Raw genomic sequence first — 27,468 nt, forward strand, 5'->3', positions numbered from 1 at the left:
AATAACCATTTTAGAAATGAGACCACATTTTACAAAGCCACAATATAATTCCGTGCTATTTTACATGCATTCCGCCGGGTTGAAATATTTTGTGATGTAAATTGGAGTCTCTGTTTATTTGAGTGGCACCAACCCTAAAGGCTCAGAAAATACTGCACTGGACTTTATCTAGGAGAGAATAATGCTGGAGCTCTGAACAAGTTCTCTTCTTTCCCACGGATTTAAACACTGCAGTAATTTAGGTTTTTTTTTTAAAACTGCCCAAACATTCCCAAATTACCTCAGGAAACAGATACATGTGGTAAGTTGATTTTATTTACAAGAATCCATTTACGTCGTACTTTTTAGGATCAAGATCTCACACAAAAACTCAACAATACATACAGTATGTAAATTATAGTCACAAGAAAAAAACAGTCAAACATTTAAAATCAGCTAAATAAAACTCAGCTCATTTCTGCAAAGTTAATTGTTAATAAAAATCCCTTTTGAACAAATATATCTTTGGGCAACATTTAAAAATGGACACTGGACCCGTGAGCTCGAATGGCGAGGAGATTCAATAGAGAAGGTTATATCAGCTTCCGCTTGCATGTTTAAATGAGGGAGCCTTAATAGTCCTGTATCTTTGAATGGCATGAACGACCAGGACATGAGATGAGATTTAATTCAGGTAATGAGGGGGCTAGGGTATTTATAACCTTACAAGCTAAAAGCAGAACACTGAACCTAAGGCGAAAATGAACAGGTATCCAGTGCAGCAAGGCCAAAACTGAAGTATTGTGATGATTTATTTTAAGGTTATGAAGGGTGATAAACCCGACTTGAAGCATTTGCACATGTATATAAATCATGCACAAATATCATTGGGAGCAGAATAATGAACAAATTAGAGGCCAGCCAGCCATGGGAGGAATTAGCGGGATTTAGGAAAGGTTTCTCTATTGACCACATGCAAACTATTAATCAAATTCTGGAAAAGACCAATTCATTTCACATACCATTGTTCCTAGCTTTTGTAGACTCTAAACAAGTGCTTAACTCAATAGAAATTGATGCAGTCATAGACGCTTCCACAAAGCAAAGCCTAAATAATAATTTTAAACCAATTATGAAGAAATAATAAATCAATTCCTGAACATGGAACAGCCACACAAAGAATACGTGAATAAAATACTCACTAGGGGCGTTGGGGCCCAGGCACATTAACAGGAGAGTCACAAGGTAAAGGTGGAACTTTTTCCAGTCTCCCTACCCATACTTTGGACAATCGGTGTCCCTTACCATATGCAACCTGTGCTATGAGGTCAGGCCTGTTGGCTGGGATCTGAAACAATGCGGAATTAAGTTAAAAGCTGAAGCAAATTAGAATCAGGACTGTCTAACAATGGCGTTGTGTGTGCTGTTGCATGGCTGAGGAGGTGGTATTATGGGAAACATTGCACATGGACCGTGTGGAGTAGGTGGCATGATTGAGATTATTATAACACTGGGCCTACTTACTGACTTCATGTTCACTTATTTAACACGAATGCTCTTGCTGTGCACATTGCAAGCACGCAGAAATGACTTGCAGCGCGTCACACACCCCATCCCCTCTTGGCTGGATGTTGCCCCACTTTCAATTATTCAATCAGCGGGTGGCTCACGACTTCTTAATTACTTGAACAATGAGAGCCTTGTGCGCATGCGTGGTCACACACACAGAGCATTCCACGCCATTTACTGGGTGTACAAATCTGTCCAAACTGACCTGACCCAGGCCCCTGTACTCATACCAAATGGGAACATCATTATTATCATGCACTCTCCAACATATCGCTCTCTCCACTCTATCCTCTCACTACTCTCCCCTCTCCAACACTCTGTCTCCAGCCAACCTCCACGCAGTTGGAGGTCACTCACAACTCCTTTGCTGCTGCAGTCGTAGTAATCTTCTTGAACTGCATTCCCTCAGTGATCCGTACTGCTGAATCCCTGCCCTGCTCAAGTCCAAGCTCAAGGCCGTCTTCTTCTCATCTAGCCCGACGACCTCGTCCATACAGTTAGCAGTATCCTGGACATCTGTGAAAAAGAGCTTAATAGTTCATCGGATATCTCCAGTTTAAATCATTATTCTTGTGTGCCTCGAATATGAAACGCTTTGTACAACACCTTGAAATGCGGTTGTATTTACACGCTGTTCCATTGCTCGTCGTTATGATTCATGTGCACATTTCTGTTTGCCTCGATAGCCTACATATGTAGCACGAGAATACCTTTTGCGTACAACGAAAAACATCCTTGCGCGCGCGATGCCAAACATGTGCTGCGAGCCGTGATAAGCACCACGACATTGAGTGATGAGTGGTTGCGACATTGCATTCCTTAGCCAGGGCCAACTCGAGGTTCTTGGAGGCCCGCGTCAGAAAGCCACATTTGGGGGCCCCCTTTATATCACCATCCACAGGCCAGGGTGTGGCCGACCCTCTTTTTGTGTGGACCCCCGGGGAAAATTGCTCCTTTTGCCCACCCAAATGTGGGTGGCCCTACTCCAAACTATCGACTCCCGAGAAGGAGCTGACTCCGCATGGCTGTGTGAGGACCGGGCGCGGTTCGTCCTCTAGGGGCCGCTGGGGCCCAGGCACTCTCCAAGCAGCTCGTGATGATAACAAAACAAAAAAATTGTTCTACAAAAATAAATAATTACTTTTCTATAAAATTTTGATTTAAAGCTTTCGTGACTGCAGTAATTCATATTCTTAGTTTGAGTTATGGTCGAAACGTCGTGAGAATTTTTTATTGTTTTATATATATTTTGTTATTTTGTTGTTTCTCTTCAACGTGACTTTACCGAAAAAACTAAGAATACTTTTCTATACATTGTTTTGTTATGTTTCAAACAAATTAAAGTGGAATGATTGTTTCAACGTGGATTTCCTAATGAAGATAACGTTTTAAGTTGTTCGTATTAGAAACCGCTGCAACACCGCAGTCTGATTTGTGCCTGGGGGGAGGTCTCTGGGCATCTGTGAAGGCGTCCTGAGTGAGAGATGTCACCCTTCATTCACTGCGATTAGCTTCTAGCATTGTAGCCACGCCGTTTGAGACACATTCAGGGCGGTGAAAAAGGGCGCCCGTGGCTGTAATGAGAAGATGTCACAACGCGAAGTTTCGCTGTGTAAATCGAGCAGCTCACTGTCTACACGCTCTAGGAGGAAACAGCAATAGCGATGGTAGCAGGTGCAGCAAACGAAGAATTAGCAACCTACACTGTGGAGTCACTCCTAAATATTCCATTTTGAAATGATTTGGTGAGTCGTGTCAGCCGATCTTTAATTGTTCTTTCGGCTTTTGGCAGTGTCAAAGACGTTGTGTAGTGTGGACTTGAGGGTCATGGGGACAGCACGTGAGTGCTTTGTTGTTTGGTTTCGTATTGTTTATAAATGCCTACCGCTGGTAGATAAGTCAGTTATATCACTTTCACGGGAAGGCCAATAACATGACGAGGTTTTTTTCTTAATGAGAACACCAAATTTTCAGAGGTCACTCACAACAGCCCCACCTCGTGGCAAGGTCACGAGCCGCCACTGGTGGAGACACTGGTGGGTGATTGCAGGGCACAACAGATTTTAATTGTGGGAAGGGGGGGCGGGTTGATTTGTATTGGGGGCGGGGGGGGGCACACATTTTACAGGCGGAGGTGTTTGATATTAATGACTGGCTGCTTTAAATATACGGGGCACTGATTTTAATTGGATGGTGGGGCACTGATTTTAATTTGTGGGAGGGCTGCGGGGTCTGGACCCCAATGCCCCCCCCGTGCCTCACCCCCAATGCCCCCCCCGGTACCTCACCCACAATGCCCCCCCCCGTGCCTCACCCACAATGCACCCCCCCCGTGCCTCACCCCTAAGGTGCCCCCCCCGTGCCTCACCCCCAATGCCCTCCCCCCCGTGCCTCACCCCTAACGAACCCCCCCCCGCCCTCGTGCTGGCCCCACCCGCAGCTCAGAAGCCCGAGTGCAGCACCACAACCCCGGTGCGAGGTCTCTTTTCCGCGTGCGGCGCAAACACGAGAAACACAAGCCTGTGTACTGTTACGGCAGAGGGAATGGGGGCTCCCCCTCGCTCGTCACGTGGCGGAGCATTGGATCCCTACGATTGGCGGAGAGGTGTATCACGTGACGTAGGGGGCCAGCTTCACGTGCCATGGCGGAGGGGACAGCGGCGGGATCCCCGGACGAGGCGTGGAAGGTGAGACTCAAGAGACAGTGAGACAGAGAGTGAGACAGAGATTCAGAGACAGAGAGACAGTGTGTGTGAGACAGAGACTCAGAGACAGAGAGACAGTGTGTGTGAGACAGAGACTCAGAGACAGTGAGACAGTGAGTGAGACAGTGAGTGAGACAGAGAGTGAGACTCAGAGACAGTGAGACAGTGAGTGAGACTCAGAGACAGTGAGTGAGACTCAGAGACAGTGAGACAGTGAGTGAGACTCAGAGACAGTGAGCCAGTGAGTGAGACAGAGAGTGAGACTCAGAGACAGTGAGACAGTGAGTGAGACTCAGAGACAGTGAGACAGTGAGTGAGACAGAGACAGAGACTCAGAGAGTGAGACAGAGACTCAGAGAGTGAGACAGAGAGACTCAGAGACAGTGTGTGTGAGACAGAGAGTGAGACTCAGAGACAGTGAGACAGTGAGACTCAGAGACAGAGACTCAGAGAGTGAGACAGAGACAGAGAGACCCAGAGACAGTGTGTGTGAGACAGAGAGTGAGACTCAGAGACAGTGAGACAGTGAGTGAGACTCAGAGACAGAGACTCAGAGAGTGAGACAGAGACAGAGAGACTCAGAGACAGTGTGAGTGAGACAGACAGTGAGACAAAGACTCAGAGACAGTGAGACAGAGAGTGGGACAGAGAGTGAGACAGAGACTCAGAGACAGTGAGACAGTGTGTGTGAGACAGAGAGACTCAGAGACTCAGAGACAGTGAGACAGTGAGTGAGACAGAGTCAGACAGAGACTCAGAGACAGTGAAACAGTGAGTGAGACAGAGACTCAGAGACAGGGAGACAGAGACACAGAGACTCAGAGACAGTGTGTGTGAGACAGAGAGTGAGATTCAGAGACAGTGAGACAGTGAGTGAGACAGAGAGTGAGACAGAGACTCAGAGACAGTGAGACAGTGAGTGAGACAGAGAGTGAGACAGAGACTCAGAGACAGTGAGACAGTGAGTGAGACAGAGAGTGAGACTCAGAGACAGTGAGACAGTGAGTGAGACAGAGAGTGAGACTCAGAGACAGTGAGACAGTGAGTGAGACAGAGACTCAGAGACAGTGAGACAGAGACACAGAGACTCAGAGACAGTGTGTGTGAGACAGAGAGACTCAGAGACTCAGAGACAGTGAGACAGAGACAATGAGACAGAGAGACTCAGAGACAGTGAGAGAGTGAGACAGAGAGACTCAGAGACAGTGAGACAGAGACAATGAGACAGAGAGACTCAGAGACAGTGAGAGAGTGAGACAGAGAGACTCAGAGACAGTGAGACAGAGAGACTCAGAGACTCTGAGACAGAGACAGTGAGACAGAGAGACTCAGAGACAGAGAGACTCAGAGACAGTGAGACAGAGACAGTGAGACAGAGAGACTCAGAGACAGTGAGAGAGTGAGACAGAGAGACTCAGAGACTCGGAGACAGTGAGACAGAGACAGTGAGAGAGTGAGACTCAGAGACTCAGAGACAGTGAGACAGAGACAGTGAGACAGAGAGACTCAGAGACAGTGAGAGAGTGAGACAGAGAGACTCAGAGACAGTGAGACAGAGACAGTGAGACAGAGACAGTGAGACAGAGAGACTCAGAGACAGTGAGACAGAGACAGTGAGACAGAGACAGTGAGACAGAGAGACTCAGAGACAGTGAGACAGAGACAGTGAGACAGAGAGACTCGGAGACAGTGAGACAGAGACAGAGAGACTCAGAGACAGTGAGACAGAGACAGTGAGTGAGACAGAGACTCAGAGACAGAGTGACAAAGACACAGAGAGAGTGAGACTCAGAGACAGAGACACAGACAGAGACACAGAGACAGAGTGAGTGTGAGACACAGAGAGTGTGAGACACAGAGTGAGTGACAGAGACAGAGAGTGAGACACAGAGAGTGAGACACAGAGAGAGTGAGACAGAGAGAGAGAGTGAGACAGAGAGAGAGTGAGACAGAGAGAGAGTGAGACAGAGAGAGAGTGAGACAGAGAGAGAGTGAGACAGAGAGTGAGACAGAGAGTGAGACAGAGAGAGTGAGACAGAGACACAGAGAGTGAGACAGAGACACAGAGACAGAGACACAGAGACAGAGAGTGAGACAGAGACACAGAAAGAGTGAGACAGAGAGTGAGACACAGAGACACAGAGAGTGAGACACAGAGAGTGAGACAGAGTGAGAGTGACACAGAGACACAGAGACAGAGAGAGTGAGACAGAGACACAGAGACACAGAGACAGAGAGTGAGACAGAGTGAGAGTGAGACAGAGACACAGAGAGTGAGACAGAGAGACAGAGACACAGAGAGTGAGACACAGAGTGAGACACAGAGACAGAGAGTGACACACAGAGTGAGACACAGAAACAGAGAGTGTGAGACACAGAGACAGAGTGTGAGACACAGAGACAGAGAGTGAGACACAGTGAGACAGTGAGACGCAGAGAGTGAGACACAGAGAGTGAGATACAGAGAGAGACACACAGAGAGTGAGACAGAGAGAGTGAGACACAGAGTGAGACACAGAGACAGAGAGTGAGATACAGATAGAGAGACACACACAGAGACAGAGAGAGTGAGACACAGAGACAGAGAGAGTTAGACACAGAGAGAGTGAGACACAGACAGAGAGAGTGAGACACAGAGACAGAGAGTGAGACAGAGACAGAGAGAGTGAGACACAGTGGCACAGAGAGTGAGACACAGTGACACAGAGAGTGAGACACAGTGACACAGAGTGAGACAGAGAGAGTGAGACACAGAGTGAGACACAGAGAGTGTGAGACACAGAGACAGACAGTGAGACACAGTGAGACAGAGAGAGTGAGACACAGAGACAGAGTGAGACACAGAGACAGAGTGAGACACAGAGAGTGAGACACAGAGACAGAGAGTGAGACACAGAGACAGAGAGAGTGAGACAGAGACAGAGTGAGACAGTGACACAGAGAGTGAGACAGAGAGTGTGAGACACAGTGACACAGAGAGTGAGACAGAGAGTGTGAGACAGAGAGTGTGAGACAGTGAGACACAGAGAGTGAGACAGTGAGACTGTGAGACACAGAGAGTGAGACAGAGAGAGTGAGACACAGAGACAGAGTGAGACACAGAGACAGAGAGTGAGACAGAGACAGAGAGTGAGACACAGAGACAGAGTGAGACACAGAGACAGAGAGTGAGACACAGAGACAGAGAGTGAGACACAGAGACAGAGAGTGAGACACAGAGACAGAGTGAGACACAGAGACAGAGAGTGAGACACAGAGACAGAGAGAGTGAGAGACAGAGAGCGAGACACAGTGACACAGAGAGTGAGACAGAGAGACAGAGAGTGAGACACAGAGTGAGACAGAGACAGAGAGTGTGAGACAAGGTGAGACACAGAGAGTGAGACACAGAGAGAGTGAGACACAAAGAGAGACACAGAGACAGAGTGAGACACAGAGAAAGAGTGTGAGACACAGAGTGAGACACAGAGTGAGACAGAGTGTTAGACACAGAGACAGAGAGTGTGAGACACAGACAGAGAGAGACACAGTGAGACAGAGAGTGAGACACAGTGAGACAGAGAGTGAGACACAGAGAGAGTGAGACAGAGTGAGACTGAGACAGAGAGTGTGAGACACAGAGAGTGAGAGACAGAGAGAGTGAGACAGAGAGAGTGAGACACAGTGAGACAGAGAGTCAGATACAGAAAGAGTGAGACAGAGAGTGAGACACAGAGACAGAGAGTGAGACACAGAGACAGAGAGTGAGACACAGAGAGTGAGACAGACACAGTGAGACAGAGATAGAGTGACAGAGTGACACACAGTGAGATACAAGACGGTCAGACAGTGAGAGACAGAGTGTGAGACGGAGTTCGACACAATGAAACGGTGTGAGACAAGAGTTAAACATAGTGTAAGAGAGCGTTGAGGCACGAGGGAGAGACAGAGTGATAGAGGGCGAGAGACAATGTCTGGGTAAATGAGTGAGATTGTGAGTGCGAGAGGGGGAAGTGAGGAGGGAGAGTGGTGTGTGAAGAGTCGGGGTGAGGAGGGAGAGTGGTGTGTGAAGAGTCTGGGTGAGGAGGGAGAGTGGTGTGTGAAGAGTCTGGGTGAGGAGGGAGAGTGGTGTGTGAAGAGTCGGGGTGAGGAGGGAGAGTGGTGTGTGAAGAGTCGGGGTGAGTGGTGCAGTGGTTGTGTTTTTTTATGTTTATTGTGCTTGCTGTAGTTGTTAGTCGGTGGTATTTTTGTGGCTGCGGCCAATTGATTATCCAGTGGTGACTTTCTACTGTGGTGTAACGGTGTCGCTTATTTTGTGTTTTGGTGGTTGTGATTGTTCGTGGTGGTTGTGATTGTTAGTGGTGGTTGTGATTGTTCGTGGTGGTTGTGATTGTTAGTGGTGGTTGTGATTGTTAGTGGTGGTTGTGATTGTTAGTGGTGGTTGTGATTGTTAGTGGTGGTTGTGATTGTTAGTGGTGGTTGTGATTGTTAGTGGTGGTTGTGATTGTTAGTGATGGTTGTGATTGTTAGTGGTGGTTGTGATTGTTAGTGGTGGTTGTGATTGTTAGTGGTAGTTGTGATTGTTAGTGGTGGTTGTGATTGTTAGTGGTGGTTATGATTGTTAGTGATTGTTGTGATTGTTAGTGGTGGTTGTGATTGTTAGTGGTGGTATGTGATTGCTAGTGGTGGTTGTGATTGTTCGTGGTGGTTGTGATTGTTCGTGGTGGTTGTGATTGTTAGTGATGGTTGTGATTGTTAGTGGTGGTTGTGATTGCTAGTGGTGGTTGTGATTGTTAGTGGTGGTTGTGATTGTTAGTGGTGGTTGTGATTGTTAGTGGTGGTTGTGGGGAGCGGTTGGCGCCACGAACCCGGCGACCCGGAGTTCGATTCGGTTATCTGAACCGGACGTTGGGCCTTGCCTAGGTCGACTCAGCCTCAAATGAGTACTTAGTGCGGTGTGTAAACATCGGCAGTTGAGGAGACAAAGGCGGCCGGGCCTGGTTGTTGCCCACCGCTCTCGTGTGCCGTGCCGGCCTTAATAAGTGCTCGCTAACAGCACTTGTACCCAACAATATATTACAGCTACACGTGGGGGGGGGGGGGGGGGGTGGAATCTTTGTCTTCATCCTCGTCTCTGCCTCCGGAAGTTCCACGGACTTTGAGGAACTCCCCAACCGCGGAAATTGACTTAGCCTTGCGAGGCGCGGTGACAACCACGACCACCAGCCACTAAGCGGCATTGTGCACCAAGTGAAGTTTTACCGCATCTCAAGATCCCTTACATCGGCAAACTGGGCTGTTTATTTTCATAGGCAGGCAGGCAGTCGTATGGCAGAGAGGAGGGGGGGGGGGGGAAATAGTAAGGTCTTGAGCCCTCGACTGAATGGGCAAAGGCGGTCGATGGGCATGGGATGGCTGGGTAGAAATAAATGTCAGCGCCATGCGGACAGCAAAGGAGAATAAATCATATCCAACTAAGATCATAGGGGGTTTTTCCCCCTTTCTGGAAATAAAGCAGGTGCGTTAAGATGTGAAAACACCAAACTAAAACCTTTGCAAGGAATCAAGTCTGCATGAACCACATGTACTTGTGGTGAACATGCAAACAAAAACAGCATGCTCCGACTGTGTGCATTCTTTGAAACTGAGTGAAGGGTGATTTGGTTGCTGGAGCGGAGAGTGCACTCTTGAAGTTGATCTGAGATTGGATTGGGGGCCCTTGGAGTGATTGGGGGATGTGGTGCTCGTTTAGGGTGTGGGTGGGAATATTATTTTGTGATCTAAAGTTTGAAAATGATTGATTTGGAGAGGCTGTAGATGAGAGTTGCAATAATGGAGTTTATGTGGGGTGGGGTGGAGTTATGAGGTCCTGCAGAGTCGATGTGTTGGCAAGTTGAACGAGAGCACTGATTTAAGGATGAGCTTTCGGGAACTCTTCACCAGTGACGAGGTGAGAAGAGTGAAAGTGTAAGAGTGAGATGCAATGAATTTAGGATGCGCACAATCCGTGTTTGCCAACTAGGCTTTTACCGATAAAGTGCTATTGTTTAGCAACATTTAGCTGCGGGAAGTTAGAACCAATTCAATCTGAAGACGCCAGTTACGCAGAAAAGAATACGAATAAAGAGGTATCGTGAAGAGATGGAAAGTGCTTAAATATGACAAGGATCATTCTTATGAAGTAATTTCTTGATATATTACTGGTCATTAGAATTTTTGGAGAGGGTTTACTGTTTCTAACGATGTAATTGTTTTACCTTTAAGCCTGCGCCTCCACACTCCTGCCTACATAGCTCTTGCAAGGTTTCCTTAAACGTAAATACAGGAACATTCTGCAGCTTTAATAAGTTTGACACTGAATTATGCACACAAATTCTAACCCTGTATTGTGGATACCCACAGTTCTGGTGGCAGCTCCCCCGCCTGGTATCGAGTTGGTGGGTTCGATCCCGACCCTGACGCCTGCTGTATATTTGGAGTTTGTGTGTTCGCCCTGTGGTCGCAAAAATCCGGCTGTTCCGATTTTTCCCTCCACATTTAGAAACATGCGTTTAGGGTATTTGGCTGCAATAAATTTCCACAAACCACTTAGTTGAGCTGTCGTTTGTGACCAGGACGCTTCTGAAAAATAGCTTGATATGCAGCGCAGTGGGCCTTACCTGGTAAAATAGAAAGTAGTTCGTTAATCGTTTAATGTAACAAAGTGTAAGATGTTTTAGGAGCACCGTGTGTATGGGGGTGTGCTGTTCCACACAGGTGGAGGGAAACATCTCCATATAAACATTTCACACATCGCACGTTTTTCGTACTAACACGTTTTATTTGCGATGTTGAGTGACCCGAAATGGCTGGCCCGTGCACTCGGTGCAGCAGCTGAGTGCATTTGCCCGATTGTTACACGTCAGCTTGGAGGTGTTAATAATTAACTTAACATATTAAAATCTGTCGGCGCCTCCATTACAGCTGTTACAGCTTCATATACTTTGGAGCTCACAATTTATATGTACCTTTTATTGCAAAACGTGCAGTGGGTTTCGGCGATCTCATCTCATGTAAAATGATTGCACGTCTCTAGGGGGTCCCCTTAACGAATGTCTCTGTTCTCCTTTTCCAACAGAGCTCTTCTCTTCATGCCAATCACTCCGACCAGAGCTTCAGTGACAGTGGCTTCGACCAGTGTAAGGTTATTTACAATAAAAAATACAACCCCAAACCAGGTCCAAACACTATAAATTCTGCAATCCAAATGCCCAGACTGTGGTTTAGACAATTCCAAACTCTCAGCCGCCCAACTCCGACCACACACGTGCTGTGCAGCCCACAATGATTACGTAAAAAAATATCTGAAGTGTCATGATGGGATTAGAGACCATTTCATATTTTGCTCATCAGTCATAAGCAATGTAAATTACATACAATTATAGAACATGAATATTGCAAAGTGGGGCTCAAGATGAATGAAATAGTCCTTAAAACGTTTTCTAAACAATTGAAAATACATCAGAGTATATATACCTCGGGAAGTTATTGAAGGTGCACCGAGATAATAATGTATCTATAAAGAGACCATTGATTGCAGGCAGGACTTTTTAAAACATCTAATAATTAAAGACAACAATGTGCCTCAGTTTTTAATCAGTATATATTATCTACTTGACGTACGGATCAGAAACATGGCCATTGAAAATAAAGTAGAACAATCTGCAAAGTGCTCAAATAAGCATGGAGATGTGTATGCTTACACTGATCGATAGGAAGAACACTGATTAGAGGACATATCAGTTAAAGACATCATATTGACTTAAGTGGGCTCAGGCAGGGCACGTCACGAGAAGAGCGTCTGTGGTCGACTTATTATGGAGTGGGGAGCATAAATGAGGATGCATGTTCGAAATACCCAGAGATGGAACGATGAGACGAAGTCATAGTTCATGCACTGGAGTTAGATGGCATGTAGCATTGCAGCATTGCATGGTAACGGCATGAGGCCTTCAAACAAGTAGAACAAGTATGTTAATGATAATCCAGTGCTTTATCTTGAGAAGCATCACTTTTATATTGACATTTGAGGTTGGGAATTGTTGGCTGCAAATCAGTATTAATGGTACTTCGCTGTTTCACTGTCTCAGTCTTTGCAGATAGCATAGTCAAGGGAGGAGTTGTTTCACGTACCAACAGCATCAACTCCAACACGGGCTCCAACAGTGCTTCCTCCGTTCCCAACACAGGTTTGTGCATTACGCCAACTGTGCAGTGTCAATAACAAAGCTGTCGGTAAAGCCCATGCAGTTGGAAAATAGCCAACTGCAGGGCATGTTTAAATTTGCGTACAGTAAATTTTAAATGTATCTTGTAATTTTATTGTTTGTTGCGGTTGCACCCGAATCAAGAGCTGAATGGCTCACAGGGTTATTCCAAATAAAATAAAACTGAAGCACTTGTTATGATGGAAGGCTTGCCTTGCTTCCCTCTGTGTGCAGATGATGAAGACAGTGACTACAGGCAAGAGCTGACGTACAAAGACCGCCGGCGTCAAGCTCACACCCAGGCTGAGCAGAAGCGGCGCGATGCCATTAAGGTATTGTTCCTTTTAATACTGTGAATAATTAGGTGTTTTAACAAACCTATGGTTAATGCAGCATCTCCGTGTAAAATGGTTGCTGTAGTCTGCATTTTTTCCTGTATTACTGTGCTTGGCTGAAGAACAATTGTCTTTACAGAAAGGCTATGAAGATCTGCAGGCCATTGTGCCCACCTGTATGCAGCAGGACCTTATTGGCTCCCAGAAGATGAGTAAAGCCACTGTGCTGCAGCGTTGTACGTATTTCACTTTGTTGCTGTTAATCGTGCAACTTCATGGCTAAATTGTGTTTTTCTTTTACCAGTTTTCCCAGAACTTTTCATAACCAAGGTTATTTTTTTGAAAGGGTAATGCCCAGCTTTGTGCACTGTTGTGTGTTTGTATTATTGTTGCAGCCATCGATTACATACATTTCCTCCACAAGGAGAAGAAGAAGCAGGAGGAGGAGTTGTCAACTCTGCGGAAAGAAGTTCTTGCCCTAAAAATCATGAAATCGTAAGAGTCTTCCGTAAAATTATTGATTATCATTTACCTGTATTTGCCCCATCGTTGTGTAAACAATAACAAATCTCCATAGGGTATCAACGATTGCACGTTTATTTGTATTGTTGCAGGAACTACGAGCAGATTGTGCGTGCCCACCAGAGCAATCCACAGCAGGGCCAGGAGCAGGTATCAGATGAAGTGAAGTTCAGCATCTTCCAGGGTATCATGGATACTCTGTTCCAGTCCTTCAATGCCTCCATTGCAGTGTCCAGCTTCCAGGAGCTGTCTGCCTGTGTCTTCAGTTGGTTGGAGGAGCACTGCAAGCCACAGGTACGTGTAACCTAACCAGCACCTGCAGTGAATGCTTTGGGCGTTGCCACTTAACTCGTATGTGAAAAGATAAATACAATTTTGAATTAGCTTTAAATTTATCCGTTGTAAACAGTTGTGAAAGCGGCCACAAATCAATGACGGGAGTGTTATGTTTCCATTGCAGACCCTGCGGGAGATCGTCCTAGGGGTGCTGCGGCAGCTCAACCCCCGGCACTACTGATGTCCCGTAGATGGTGCCTGGGCTGGGCCCACACTGCCACGATTTGATCACTCTGGACTATATACACAAAGCACAGCGAGTGGCACCCTTCAACTGCGCTGCTTACTTTTATTAATAAGCTGCAAAACTTGCATGTGATTTGAAGGGAAACCTCTCGACTTGCCCTAGGTGTTTTCTACTGGGAATGTGAATTGTATTTTTTATGTTTATCCTTTCAACAGTTCATCTGCAACTGAATTGTGTTTGACTTTCTGTTTTAACCGTTTATGTATTGTGGAAAACAGCCAAATTTGTGCCTTATACATATGTAAACCTGCCTCATGCACTACCCTACACCATCTATATTCTTGCAAAAACTTTACTATAACTATCTAATTTTGAGACTTGCAAATGAAATAACATTTATTTATGTGTTATACACATTCACCTGATGTGTGCATGTGGAATGAAATATATTTTCCATTATATCTGGTGGTCATTTTTGCAAATTATTCACTTTTTAATTTTATTTGGAATGTGAAAGAACAATTCCAGAAACCGCACTTCCCAATAATGTGAACAAGCTTCACTGAAGCACTTTGATTACGCGATATACAGGAAGTGTTGACCGCATTACTCAATGGATAAACCAGGAACCTTTAAAGTTTTGGCAAACGCCAAAATTACTGCCTTTATACTGCTCAGGAATATCAATTAACTTTTATTTGCAATTAACAAAAATATTATTCAGCATATAGCAGTCAAGTTTCATGGTTGGAGAAATGCCCATTACAAATTGCAAGCAATTTACTTAAGTATTTTTTTTTATTTTTCAAGATTTTTTTACAATGCACTAGCGCTCTTTTCGTTCACACTAACATGGTCTTTGATAAAGATTTGAATAAGTAAAAATCCGTCTCATGAAACCCAACCATCAATTGTACAACCCACATGCAGTTTTTGTAATGTAATTTTGTTAAACCATGAAGTCATTTTAATGTGAACAAGTTTATAACATCTCTAGTATTACACAAGGAAAGTTAAACCCTGTTTGACTCCGTATGAATTTACACGCAAGTTCTGCATATGTACATGTATATACAGAAAACGAATGGCTCAGAAGGAAACATACAAAGTTACAAATGCCTTAAACCCCCCACCACACTTTATAAACAAACTTTCCTCCACACCTTGTGCCATTTTGGCAGTCTTAGGTTGGCGGTCTATTATTACCTTTGGTGTTAAAATCAGAGGAAATGAGGACAGATGCCCTCACTTATTTCGGAAGCGCTTGAAGAGAGGGTGCAGCACTTTGCCACCCATAGATGACTTGGAACGTGGGACCTGGTACTCCAAGTACATTGCATTGTCAGCTCCAGACATGGAACTCATGCTGCCCACACGCCGTGACATCTGCACACAAAGCCACACCATAATCTCAATCCTCTTAACCTATATATCTGGCATTGTCTACAAAAACAAAAGCGATTTACATGCAGGTATGGATGCATTCAAATTAGTCTTGCAATGCAAAGTATTGTTATATATGGATTAATTATACAAATGGTTAGTCTCTTGCAAGAGCTTTCATGCTGTATCCAAGCACAAGCCTGTGACCTAAGTAATACCTGTGATCGAGGCCCGCCAAATTCACCGGCCACGATCTCCTCCTCGGCGTCCAAATCGGAGGCGGCGAGCACTTTTTGAAGCAGCTGTTGCTGTTCCTCCTTGGTGGCAAACATGAGTTCTCCTTCCTCCATGCCTGCAAGCTTTGTAATCACCTGCACAAGTAGTTGACAAAATACATCTCACCATTTATTATGTTCAAACTCCAGCTAATCAGCCTTATAAAGTGTCTGAAATTTGGACTGGGAAATTGGGCAAATGTTCAATTACCTTGTAATCACTTTTTTAAATGTAATTTTCACACCACGGACAATGAGCATCATTTTATGATGAGTTTTATACTGCATTTTATTTTGTTGGATAAAGGCCTCTCCATGCAGTGTCAATTATGGAGATGTTTTTGACCATGCCTCATGCTTTGTCAGTGCAGGAGAGGAGGGGTGGCACCCAGCACTTTATTGGACATCACTTGACACAAATGTGAGCTGTCGCTGAGAATTGAACTGGGGCCACTGGGTTCAGAGGACAGTGCAGTAGCCACTGTTAATGCTTCACCCAATGCTACATTGATATTGAAGAGTGTAACCAAAGGGAATTACATTTAGTGAACAGAAACTGTTCCTGAACCAATGTTTGGAACCTACTTTGAAGCTGTAACCCTGGTCCACAAGGAAGCGTTGTCGTTTGGCCGAATAGGCCATCTCCTGGGTGTCCTGAGACACGAGTGAGTAGAAGTAAGCGTTGTACTCCTCTGCCACCATGCCTGCGGGAAAACACAAGTTTAGAATTTGCCCATGCTCGTGGTCCTTCACCGAAAGACGTTGCAACATGGACCCTACCAACCTTTTTTAGCACGCAAGACTCGGCCAAGCCGTTGTGCCTCTTGGCGCCGTGATCCTCCATGGGACGAGATCTGGATCAGCACATTAGCCTCGGGCAGGTCAAAAGACGTGTCGCCAACCTACACATACAACCGCAACATGTCTCTTGAGGGATTGTAGATTTTATTTAGGCAGAGCATATGCACTGGACATGCCAGGGATTCTTGGCCGATGTCAATTGAAAACAATGTGTAGAAATACAGACCTTTGAAATAAAGATGGTGTTTATTTTGGGATTGTGCTTGAAATTCTGTAGGATCTGCATACGCTCGCCTTGTGAAGTCGGCCCATAAATATATGGCCTGTAAAAAGTGATTCAAAATGTTGGTGTACATCATATTGCTACTTAAATCAGAAAAAAGCATTAAATGACTAGCATTCCATATAGTAAAAATAACATCCTTTTGGTATATGTCTTAAAATGTAATTTTCAACTAAAACAATATTTCATATAGTGTTCTTTATGCTAGCATGTCACAGAGCACTTTACAACCAAAAATAAACTGGCATCTCATTTCCAACATTTCAAACGGCACCCCTGTGTCGACTGTCCCCGGGCACAATGTGACTCGGGATCTAGCCGACAAACGGGCATTAGTCTCCCACGTGGGGGAGGGTGACGATTGCTACAATGTGTAATCCCAATTGAACAATTTGGATGTTCACATCTTTCCCACGAACACAGCAGGACAGTGTGTCGATGGGAGCACCCACTTGTTGAGCCGCACTGCGTACTCCTTGAGTGCAAACACGTTGTCCGCAAACACGATGACCTTGTCGTTGCGGCGCTCGTGGAAGCGGATCAGGAACTGGCAGGCGCGGAACTTGTTTGGGTTCATTACATAGAGCAGCAGCCGCTTCTTGGTCCGGGTTGACACGTACTCGCGGTAAAATTCCGGGGTCATGGGACACCACACCTTGGCAGACAGCCCGGTGTCAGTGTGAGGCAAATATAACAAGACTCAACTGTGCTGCAGCCAACTGCTATTGCGTGGCGGGGGAATGTTTTATTTTTTTGGAAGTGTAATTGCCATTCTTGAGAAACGAACTATTCCTAACATCATTATTTTAATAAGCTTTGAACAACCACAAATTATTAAATTAATACAATTCAGAGGTAATTATTAAATAAAGTCATTTAAGGGTAATCAAACATCATACTCACTCTGGTTCTTTCGGTAAGTCACGTATAAAGAAAATAAATTAAATAATAGAGTACGACATTTCGATTGCAACACAAGCAACCGTAATCAGGTACAACTAAATTTCAGAGACAAAACACAGACACGAGACACACAGACAGAAACAAGCAGAGAGAAACAACAGACACACAGAGACCCAATGCCTCTGTGTCGAGGCCTTAAACATCATACTCCATCGGGCAGCTCTTAAAAGCTGTGAATTTTTTAACATCTCTCCACTCACCTCGGCACACTGCACCTTAGCAATGTAACCAGCATTCTGCAGCTCCATCCAGTTCGCTTCGTACAGTTTGGGGCCAATGAGGAAGTTGAGGTCAACGATCTTGTCGTCCTCGCGCACTAGTGTGGCCGTAAGGCCCAGCTTGCAGTGCGCCTGCACGATGGTCAACACCCGGCGGAACATGCGAGCTGCGGGTTGAGGGAGGCAGCGGGCAATTCGGGCGATTGCAAATATATTAACATTTGAAAAATGTTAAGTGGATCGCTCACTGTAACGTGTTAAGCATGCTGCATTTATTTCCTCATAAGAGTTTACCTGGAATGGTGTGGACCTCATCCAGAAGCATTAGTCCCCACTCCTGGCTCTTCATCCAATCCATGACACGCTCTGCCTCCCAAGATCGCTTTGTCGTGTGGCCCAGCATGGAATATGTGCTAATGGCGATTCCACAGCCCGATGGCTTGTCCTTGGCATCAGAAGTGAACCGGCAGATCTGGCTCTCATCTGCCGTTGACCACATGCGGAATTGAGCCTTCCACTGTTCCACTGACACGGCAGATGTGCAGAGTACAAGACAGCGCTTTCTGACCGTGCATGCTGCTGTCACACCCACTAACGATTTCCCAGCACCTGCGGGTGAAGCAAATGCGTACGTTATAATAAATTTACTTGTAAGGCATGAACTTTTTCAAAAACATTAGGACAAAAATGTAACGTGGCTTATTGTTAAGTAGTTGCATGTAAAATTATGCTCAAGTTAATGTTAGTATATATTTCACATAAACAACAGGGCAAAGTGAGGTGTCCTCATGTTGACACACACCACATGGCAGCACAATGACTCCCGAACGGGCTCGGCCATTGCCGAACATCTTCCGGAGGCTCTTCTCCTGGTAAGGCCGCAACACAGCAGTGGGCTTAAGGTCAATATCAAGGTCTGGGTTGACTGCATCATTTCGGAAGTCGTACTCGGCCAACAATGGGAACTCCATTTCGATGCAGCGTTTCTGGAGAAGTTCAATTGTGTCCTGCACAAGGCACATGGATCGTGATGGGAAAAATAAGCATCTGAATATCTTGAAAAATTCAAGTTTAAACACCAATATATTGGGATCTACAGATGAAAGGAGCATTACAAATGTCAATTATATTAAATTATATTATATTTGCTCTCACTGTACCTGTTTGATCTCAAAGGAGACAGTATGGGTCTCCACAGCCTCATCCTCATCCTCCTTGTCCATCTGCTCATAGAAGTGGAATATGTCTGATGGGACAACTGTCTGTGCTTCTGTCTGTTCTGAAGTCTGCCCCTGGGATGTGCAGGCTCCATCAGCTCCTCCCAAGCTGGTGGTGCTTGGTTTATTCAGCTTCAACAAAACAAAGCAAAATGTATTTTTATTTCACTCCTTTGAAGTATGACATGTTAGCAATGAAGAACATACATGTTTTGCATTGTGGCCAAGTTCAACAACTTATTTTCAATATTAAAAATGTACTGTTATTTGCGTTGCACACTGCAGTAAGAGACTATAGTTATCTTGATTTGAAGCTTCCGTGACTGCAGGAATCTATACTCACGTAGGTATACCTACGTGACTTTACCGAAAGAACCAAAGAGTATAGTTAACTTGATTATAGGACCACCAGTCTTATAATAAAGTCATTTTCTCTTCTGATATTCGAGAAAGTCAGAAGACTACGTTGGAAAGTTCAGACCATGAAAGTTCTGGGAAAGACTGAGGGAGACTTAAAGAGAACATGGCGAAGTTGTCAACGAGAACATGTGAGGATACTGTGCAGTTGGCTATCGATCGAAACCTGTGGAAAGAGAGAACTCGCAAAGCAGACCCCGCCAAGTGATACAATGCTCGTATTAGGATGCCCCCTGGTGGACGTGACAGAAGGTGCTTACTTGTAGGGCTGATTTGCCAGAAAATGTTTCTGTGATGAGGGGTGTCTCCCCCTCCTCAGAGCGCAGTCGACACTGCTTCACCACATCATCCTGAAGCAGTTGCTGAATCACGTCCGGAAAGGCACTCTCCACAAAATACCTGCAGACGGTCACGTGCTGCTCCATCAACGGTCGTATTCACAACTCAACCTCCTGGATAAGATAACCAGTTGACCTCCCACAAAATGGAACACCCTTTTGACAGATAAGCGGACATGATTCCAAAGTGGGATGCGAACTTGAAACCTAATAATAAGTTGCGAGCTAACTACAACATTTTTGGTTCATCTACCACATCTTTATGCTCATGCTTTTCTCCAATTTACATTAAATACATCCCCAATATGTAGATTTCATTCAGTGTTTACAACTCATCTAGAATAATTATTGGTTTCTGTTATACAGCACCACGAGATACGGTGAACTGAAGATTTATATCGGCAATTTTTATCGTAGTGTAAAAGTAAATAACATCCTTCGGAGATTATTTTTTAAAATATTTTTAGCAATATTACCAAATAAAAACAAATATCCACACTTTGTATTTACCTGTTATGCTTCAGTACAAGTTTGACTTTTCCGTAGCTGACTGTGCAGAGCTGCACAAGAAACATTGTTGAAATTTAAATGAATACATTGCTGTGCTGTGACTCTACAAGACCCCTGCTGCTTATCACATGTACATATACATGCATCTCAGTCTTTGTGTATACAGTACATGGTGCATAATTGCTTCAGGAATGCAAACATTCAAAAGGGATCCCCAGTGGAAGCTGTCCCAGTGTGTTACAAGACAACTCCGCACTAGCCTGCATGTTGGCATTAATGTGTCCGTAGAGGGGAGTGATTTTTGCTTACAATTCCAATTTACCAATTATTCATATTTGGCAAATTTTGACAATGAGGCCTGCACACAATCTTTTTTTTTTAAACGTCATGGGATTTTTAAAGTCCAATGTTAAGAGCACGGCACGTATTTTATGGTTATTACACCCGCAATGTTTCTAGAGACATGTGTGTCCCATGTACCTGCACTATTCTTACCCTAATGAAGGTGAGTATTCCATCAGGAATGCTGGTCTTGCTCAGTTTCTGGAGGTACTCTATGATGTCAGAAGTTTGTAGGCCGACACTCACAGCGGCATACAGGGAGTACGCCGTTAGCCGGTACTCATGTATACGTGCCGGCCGGCACACAGGCTCCGCTATTGCAATCAAGAAGTCATGTGCATACTTGTACACGGGCGAGAAGGCTTCCAGGAAGATGTGGCCGTCGGGTGCCTGACAAGCATGAGTGATCAAGTTTGATCAGTTTGCAGAGTTAAGACATAAAATGCAACAACACATGTATAACTCTTTGGTTATTTCGGTAAAGTCACGTAGAAAGAAAAATAAATTAAATAATAGCATACGACGTTTCGATTGCAACACAAGCAATCATCATCAGGTACGAATAAAAGAGAAAACAAACCTAGTAAACTTAGAAATATAATGCAATACAACACAGAGAGTTGGCTAACATAACAGTTAACACCCTACCTGGTTGATTACGTTCTTCCAAAGATTGTTGATTTGAGAGAGAGACAAAACACTGACACGGAGACACATAGACAGACACGTTCAGTGAGGGAAAAAAGTATTTGAGCCCCTGCTGATTTTGTACGTTTGCCCACTGACAAAGAAATGATCAGTCTATAATTGTAATGGCAGGTTTATTTGAACAGTGAGAGACAGAATAACAACAAAATCCAGAAAAGCGCATGTCAAAAATTTTATAAATTGATTTGCATTTTAATGAGGGAAATAAGTATTTGACCCCTCTGCAAAACATGACTTAGTACTTGGTGGCAAAACCCTTGTTGGCAATCACAGAGGTCAGACGTTTCTTGTAGTTGGCCACCAGGTTTGCACACATCTCAGGAGGGATTTTGTCCCACTCCTCTTTGCAGATCTTCTTCAAGTCATTAAGGTTTCGAGGCTGACGTTTGGCAACTCGAACCTTCAGCTCCCTCCACAGATTTTAAGGTCTGGTGACTGGCTAGGCCACTCCAGAACCTTAATGTGCTTCTTCTTGAGCCACTCCTTTGTTGCCTTGGCCATGTGTTTTTGGTCATTGTCATGCTGGAATACCCATCCACGACCCATTTTCAATGCCCTGGCTGAGGGAAGGAAGTTCTCACCCAAGATATGACGGTACATGGCCCCGTCCATCGTCCCTTTGATGCGGTGAAGTTGTCCTGTCCCCTTAGCAGAAAAACACCCCCAACGCATAATGTTTCCACCTCCATGTTCGACGGTGGGGATGATGTTCTTGGGGTCATAGGCAGCATTCCTCCTCCTCCAAACATGGCGAGTTGAGTTGATGCCAAAGAGCTCCATTGTGGTCTCATCTGACCACAACACTTTCACCCAGTTGTCCTCTGAATCATTCAGATGTTCATTGGCAAACTTCAGACGGGCATGTATATGTGCTTTCTTGAGCAGGGGGACCTTGCGGGCGCTGCAGTATTTCAGTCCTTCACGGCGTAGTGTGTTAACAATTGTTTTCTTGGCGACTATGGTCCCAGCTGCCTTGAGATCATTGACAAGATGCTCCCGCGTAGTTCTGGGCTGATTCCTCACCATTCTCATGATTATTGCAACTCCACGAGGTGAGATCTTGCATGGAGCCCCAGGCCGAGGGAGATTGACAGTTCTTTTGTGTTTCTTTCATTTGCGAATAATCGCACCAACTATTGCCACCTTCTCACCAAGCTGCTTGGCAATGGTCTTGTAGCCCATTCCAGCCTTGTGTAGGTCTACAATCTTGTCCCTGACATCCTTGGAGAGCTATTTGGTCTTGGCCATGGTGGAGAATTTGGAATCTGATTGATTGATTGCTTCTGTGGACAGGTGTCTTTTATACAGGTAACAAGCTGAGATTAGGAGCACTCCCTTTAAGAGTGTGCTCCTAATCTCAGCTCGTTACCTGTATAAAAGACACCTGGGAGCCAGAAATCTTTCTGATTGAGAGGGGGTCAAATACTTATTTCCCTCATTAAAATGCAAATCAATTTATAACATTTTTGACATGTTTTTTCTGGATTTTTGTTGTTATTCTGTCTCTCATTGTTCAAATAAACCTACCATTAAAATTATAGACTGATCATTTCTTTTTCAGTGGGCAAACGTACAAAATCAGCAGGGGATCAAATACTTTTTTCCCTCACTGTAAGCAGAGAGATAACACAGAGAGACATACACATAGGCACACAGTAAAACAACGCCTCTGTGTCGAGGCCTTAAATAGAGAGAGCCGGGAGCAGAAAGAGAGGGGGGGGGGTAGAGAAATTAGCATGTCAATGAGAGATTTCGAGTTTTCGTGACTGCAGGAAATACTAGAGCGACAACACAAGGACACACAGAGAGAGAAAACACACTAAATCAAACAAACTTAGTAAAATTTGGAAATGTAATGCAATGCAACACAGAGAGTCGGTCAACACACAATTAACGCATAGCCTGGTTGATTACGTTCTTCCAAAGATTGATAAATTAGAAGTTAAGTGTGAAATTTTGAGAGACGAGACACAGACACGGAGACACAAAGACAGATGCACAAGCAAAGAGAGACAACACAGAGAGAGAAAACAAAATGCAGGAAATACTAGAGAGACAACACAGAGACACACAGAGAGAGAGAAAACACTTAATAAAAAAACTTACAATCATCCATTGTTTACAAACCTTCATATAAATGCAACTTAATAATGAACAGTTACATGTAACATGAAGAGCTCACCACCCAGAGGGGGCGTGACGAGTGGTCTTGTTTGAGGGTCATCAATGAGCGGTAATCTTTGGCTCCAAATTCGTCGATTATTGTGTTTGCCGTCTCCACCTGCCGACCAGCAGCAGTCGGGACTGCCTCTTGCTGATCTTCATCCTCATTAGCCGCCACCTCCTCCTCCTCGTCCTCATCTTTGCGCTTCCTCCAGCGCTTCCTGTCTGATGGTGCATGCACGCATTCATCACACAATTACATGCAGGCAACGCACAAATGTAAAACTCTTACAAGGCAAGCTTAACTTCATTATCTGCGTTAAACTCAGGTTGCCAGGTTCATAGTGCACTGTGTTAACCATTGCACCAATGCCCCCAATACACACATTCACATACACCAGCACACAATTGATATTCCACGCATTCATAAATTTACGCATATGCATATTGTTATACACATTCAGACACAACAAGTGCCATTTGCCACCGAGTTACGTGACATTACCATGCTATGTGCACTTTGGAGACACATCAAATGGCGAAGGCTCGCTGGCAGGTCACAGTTCAGACCAAGGTGGTTGTGGGTTAACTTGTCTGGCAGATACACAACCAGTGCTGCTCATAGTGCCACACTGTATTTCAGCCCCCATAGAGGCTGATCTCGACACAATTGGCACCAGTCATCGGGAAATCCAATTAGCGCCTTGTCCTACTGCACCATGTCAGCCTGTATTGTGCCCGTCTGGATGGCCAAATAGAAGCTGTTTGCACATTCTGTGGGCTACATGGCCCAGCCAACAGAATCAAGTAATGGAGAGCACCTTGTAATCGATCCTGGATAAATCCAAGATAGATCGTAGGCAGGCCAGCCTGAATGTTTCAAGCCGGTGTAGGTGTTCTTGTAAAGGGGTCCACATTTCGCAAACATGTAACATGACCTGTGGAAACAACAGGCCCGGCAACTTCTACTAGAAAGATTTCGCAACCCATGAAACTTGCATACACAGATTCATAAATTCACTTTCACACATGCAGACACTGACACTCGCTCACACACGCAGTCCGATACATTCTCCAACACACACTGGCACACCTATTCGCACGTACTCCCAAACATGCACACTCGCACACCAATACAGAATCGCACACGGGACACTCCTTATATGCGTTTTGGGATAAATGCTGGCAGAGTACACGAGGGGGTGATGTGGCCAACAACCTTCGTCTCCCAAGTGGTGATGTTTACACACCGCACCAGGCCAAGCCGACCTCGGAGAGGCCCAGGACCGGCTCAGATAATCGTCACCGGTGTTGACCGTGAGCGGGAGTCGAACTCGGCCTGCCGCTAACCACCCCCCCCCCCCCCCCCAGTACGACCGCTCCCCCATAACAGTCACCGCCGCACAGTCTCTCACACACACTACACACTACACACACTGCACACACACACTGCACACACATACTACCCACACATACTACACACACCACACACATACTACACACACACACGCATCCCTGCACACACACGCACCCTGCACACACACACTGCACACACACTATACACACACTACACTCACACTACACACACACTATACACACTACACACACACTATACACACTACACACACCACACACAATACACACATACCACACAAACTACACACTCACACTACACACACACTACACGCACACACTACACACACACACTACACGCACAAACTACACTACACGCACACACTACACACACACTACACGCTACACGCACACGCTACACGCACACACTACACACACTACACACACACACTACACGCACACACTACACACACACTACACGCACACACTACACACACACACCACACACACACTGCACGCACACACTACACACACACACTACACACACACCACACACACTACACTCACACACTACACACACACCACACACACTACACTCACGCACTACACACACAGCACACACACTAGACACACTACACACACTACACTACACACGTACACACACACTATATACACACACTACACACGTACACACTACACACACACACCACACACACACTGCACGCACACACTACACGCACACACTACACACACACCACACTACACTCACACACTACACACACAGCACACACACTAGACACACTACACTACACACGTACACACACACTATACACACACTACACTACACACACTACACACACACACTATACACACTACACTACACACGTACACACACCACACACTATACACACTACACACATTACACACACACTATACACACTACACGCACACACTACACACACACTATACAGGCTACACACACTACACACAACTCGTCTTGCACAGAGAACAGAGACCCGCACACCCCGAGAGATTCGTCACACAAAGAGAGCGAGACTCGCCACGGCATCATCATCATCCTCATCATCATCATCGTGAGCGGCAGCATCGGGCCTAGGCCCGGGCTCACGGGCCTCTCCGCTCTCATCATCATCCACCTCATCATCCTCCTCATCATCCACCTCATCATCATCCACCTCATCATCATCCACCTCATCATCACCCTCCACCACCTCCTCCACCCTCGCGTCTCGGGGGGTGTTTGCACCGCGCCACAGAACGAACCTTTGTCTCCGCGGTCACGATCTCTCTTCCCCATTGCTGCTGCTGTGTGTGTGGGTAGGGGGTGGCACGCGGCGCACGCGGAGGCGCTGGGGGGGCTGTGAGTGGGGAGACGCCGGCCAGAAGCGCCGAGGACGACGCGAGGGAGACGCGAGGGGGACGAGGCCGAAGTGTCAGCAGCAACGGGAGCGGGAGCAGCAGCAACAACAGTGGCAGCAGTAGCAGCAGCAGCGGAAGCCGGTCCCAGCAGCCCCTGCGGCACCACGTGTCCGGGCGACACACGTGGGACGCTGTGGGTGGGGGGGTGAAGAACGGTGGTGCAGCGGTTAGCGCGCTGCGCCGACTGCAGCCAATTCCCGCTCACGGCCAACACCGCCAGTGACGATTGTCTGAACCGGTTCCTGGGGCTCCGCTTGGTCGACTCAGCCTCAAATGGCTCACCTGGTGCGGTGTGGTAACGTCGCCAATTGGGGAGACAAAGGCGGCCGGGCGTGGTGCTGGACACCCACCGCCTCGTGTGCCAGAGTGTCGGCCTTCATAGGTGCTCGCTAACAGCATTTGCCCCTACAGTCTGAAGGACGCTGCTACTGGGCAGTCGCCCTCCAGCAACAACGGAGACGGAGGGCAGAGGAGCCCACGCTCACAACAACGAGCTGGACGCTGGGCGGATAAAACGAAGAAAGTTGGCACAGTGGGGGGGGGTATAGTTGGTGGATCTGCCAGTCATCTCAGTCAGTCAACCCATGGCACCAGGGTCTGTCTGTTCCGTGACCTGCCAGCGGGCCGTCCTTGGTCACTTCACATGGCCTCAAAAGTGCACTGAACCTGGCAAAAGCGTCGTGGGGACGTGACCGCCGCTCAGTGGTGAACGGTGGTGATTGTTGCTCAGCATCCACTCACGTTGTGATGCAAACTCAGACACACGGATGCACACTCGTTCAGACTCGCGTACACGGACACTCCCATGCGCACACAATCGCATACACAGAATCACGCAGACTTGGAACACACTCAAAGCACTCCCGTTGACCAGACTGGCCACTGTAAATTGAACCAAAATCCGGAGGGAATTTGGATGACCCCGACAGATGGAGGGGTTATAGCTCCGACACGCACACCTCTCTCGCGAACACCTCCAGTGAATATGTGGCCGTGTCGCGCAGCACAAGATTGTCTTGGGCCACCCTATTTATTAATTCAAAACTTTCACCTGGTAAATGCCTCGAGCTGGAACATCTCGTTGGCAAGATTAATGTCATGGGTGTCAAAAATAAGAAACCGGTAATGACAACCTAAGCATTTAACATATATCACTTGCACAGCATGAATTACACAGAAATGTTGCACGACGCCGGTTC

At 46.0% G+C, this 27,468-nt stretch overlaps 2 protein-coding genes across 4 annotated transcripts; one reads left to right on the forward strand and one right to left on the reverse strand.

The window, feature by feature from the left end:
- The first annotated feature begins 4,128 nt into the window (after positions 1-4,128).
- MLX (MAX dimerization protein MLX) lies at positions 4,129-14,319 on the forward strand. 2 transcript variants are annotated; one of them, XM_032962903.2, is made up of 8 exons: positions 4,129-4,235; positions 11,350-11,410; positions 12,362-12,460; positions 12,713-12,810; positions 12,953-13,049; positions 13,209-13,308; positions 13,428-13,629; positions 13,796-14,319. In XM_032962903.2, the coding sequence occupies exons 1-8, from the start codon at positions 4,191-4,193 to the stop codon at positions 13,850-13,852; spliced, it is 759 nt and encodes a 252-aa protein (XP_032818794.1). In that variant the 5' UTR covers positions 4,129-4,190; the 3' UTR covers positions 13,853-14,319. The 2 variants fall into 2 exon arrangements, with proteins under 2 accessions (XP_032818794.1, XP_032818785.1); XM_032962894.2 differs by lacking the exon at positions 4,129-4,235 and adding an exon at positions 10,092-10,182.
- Positions 13,393-26,368, reverse strand: ERCC3 (ERCC excision repair 3, TFIIH core complex helicase subunit). 2 transcript variants are annotated; one of them, XM_032962872.2, is made up of 16 exons: positions 26,114-26,368; positions 23,496-23,701; positions 20,759-20,995; positions 20,264-20,313; positions 19,676-19,814; positions 18,942-19,130; positions 18,584-18,788; positions 18,076-18,390; positions 17,764-17,948; positions 17,053-17,255; positions 16,544-16,640; positions 16,301-16,418; positions 16,102-16,220; positions 15,460-15,612; positions 15,065-15,244; positions 13,393-13,616 (listed from the first exon to the last, which is right to left on the reverse strand). In XM_032962872.2, the coding sequence occupies exons 1-15, from the start codon at positions 26,145-26,147 to the stop codon at positions 15,104-15,106; spliced, it is 2,391 nt and encodes a 796-aa protein (XP_032818763.1). In that variant the 5' UTR covers positions 26,148-26,368; the 3' UTR covers positions 13,393-13,616; positions 15,065-15,103. The 2 variants fall into 2 exon arrangements, with proteins under 2 accessions (XP_032818763.1, XP_032818752.1); XM_032962861.2 differs by lacking the exon at positions 13,393-13,616 and having other exon boundaries at positions 14,635-15,244.
- Between the last annotated feature and the right edge of the window lie 1,100 nt (positions 26,369-27,468).

The sequence above is a fragment of the Petromyzon marinus genome, chromosome 2, assembly GCF_048934315.1.
Source record: "Petromyzon marinus isolate PM22_M1 ecotype Great Lakes invasive population chromosome 2, UKy_Petmar_22M1.pri1.0, whole genome shotgun sequence".
Taxonomy (NCBI): Eukaryota; Metazoa; Chordata; class Hyperoartia; order Petromyzontiformes; family Petromyzontidae; genus Petromyzon; species Petromyzon marinus.

Bases quoted from the DNA above. Each gene is read 5' to 3' on its own strand.
- MLX (XM_032962903.2), top strand. From the start codon at position 4,191: ATGGCGGAGGGGACAGCGGCGGGATCCCCGGACGAGGCGTGGAAG. The intron at 12,461-12,712 runs GTTTGTGCATTA...CTCTGTGTGCAG, and splicing joins TTCCTCCGTTCCCAACACAG to ATGATGAAGACAGTGACTAC. The intron at 13,630-13,795 runs GTACGTGTAACC...TTTCCATTGCAG, and splicing joins AGGAGCACTGCAAGCCACAG to ACCCTGCGGGAGATCGTCCT.
- ERCC3 (XM_032962872.2), bottom strand. From the start codon at position 26,147: ATGGGGAAGAGAGATCGTGACCGCGGAGACAAAG. The intron at 20,314-20,758 runs GTAAGAATAGTG...TTTCTTGTGCAG, and splicing joins GAATACTCACCTTCATTAGG to CTCTGCACAGTCAGCTACGG. The intron at 19,815-20,263 runs GTAAATACAAAG...GACCGTCTGCAG, and splicing joins CTTGTACTGAAGCATAACAG to GTATTTTGTGGAGAGTGCCT.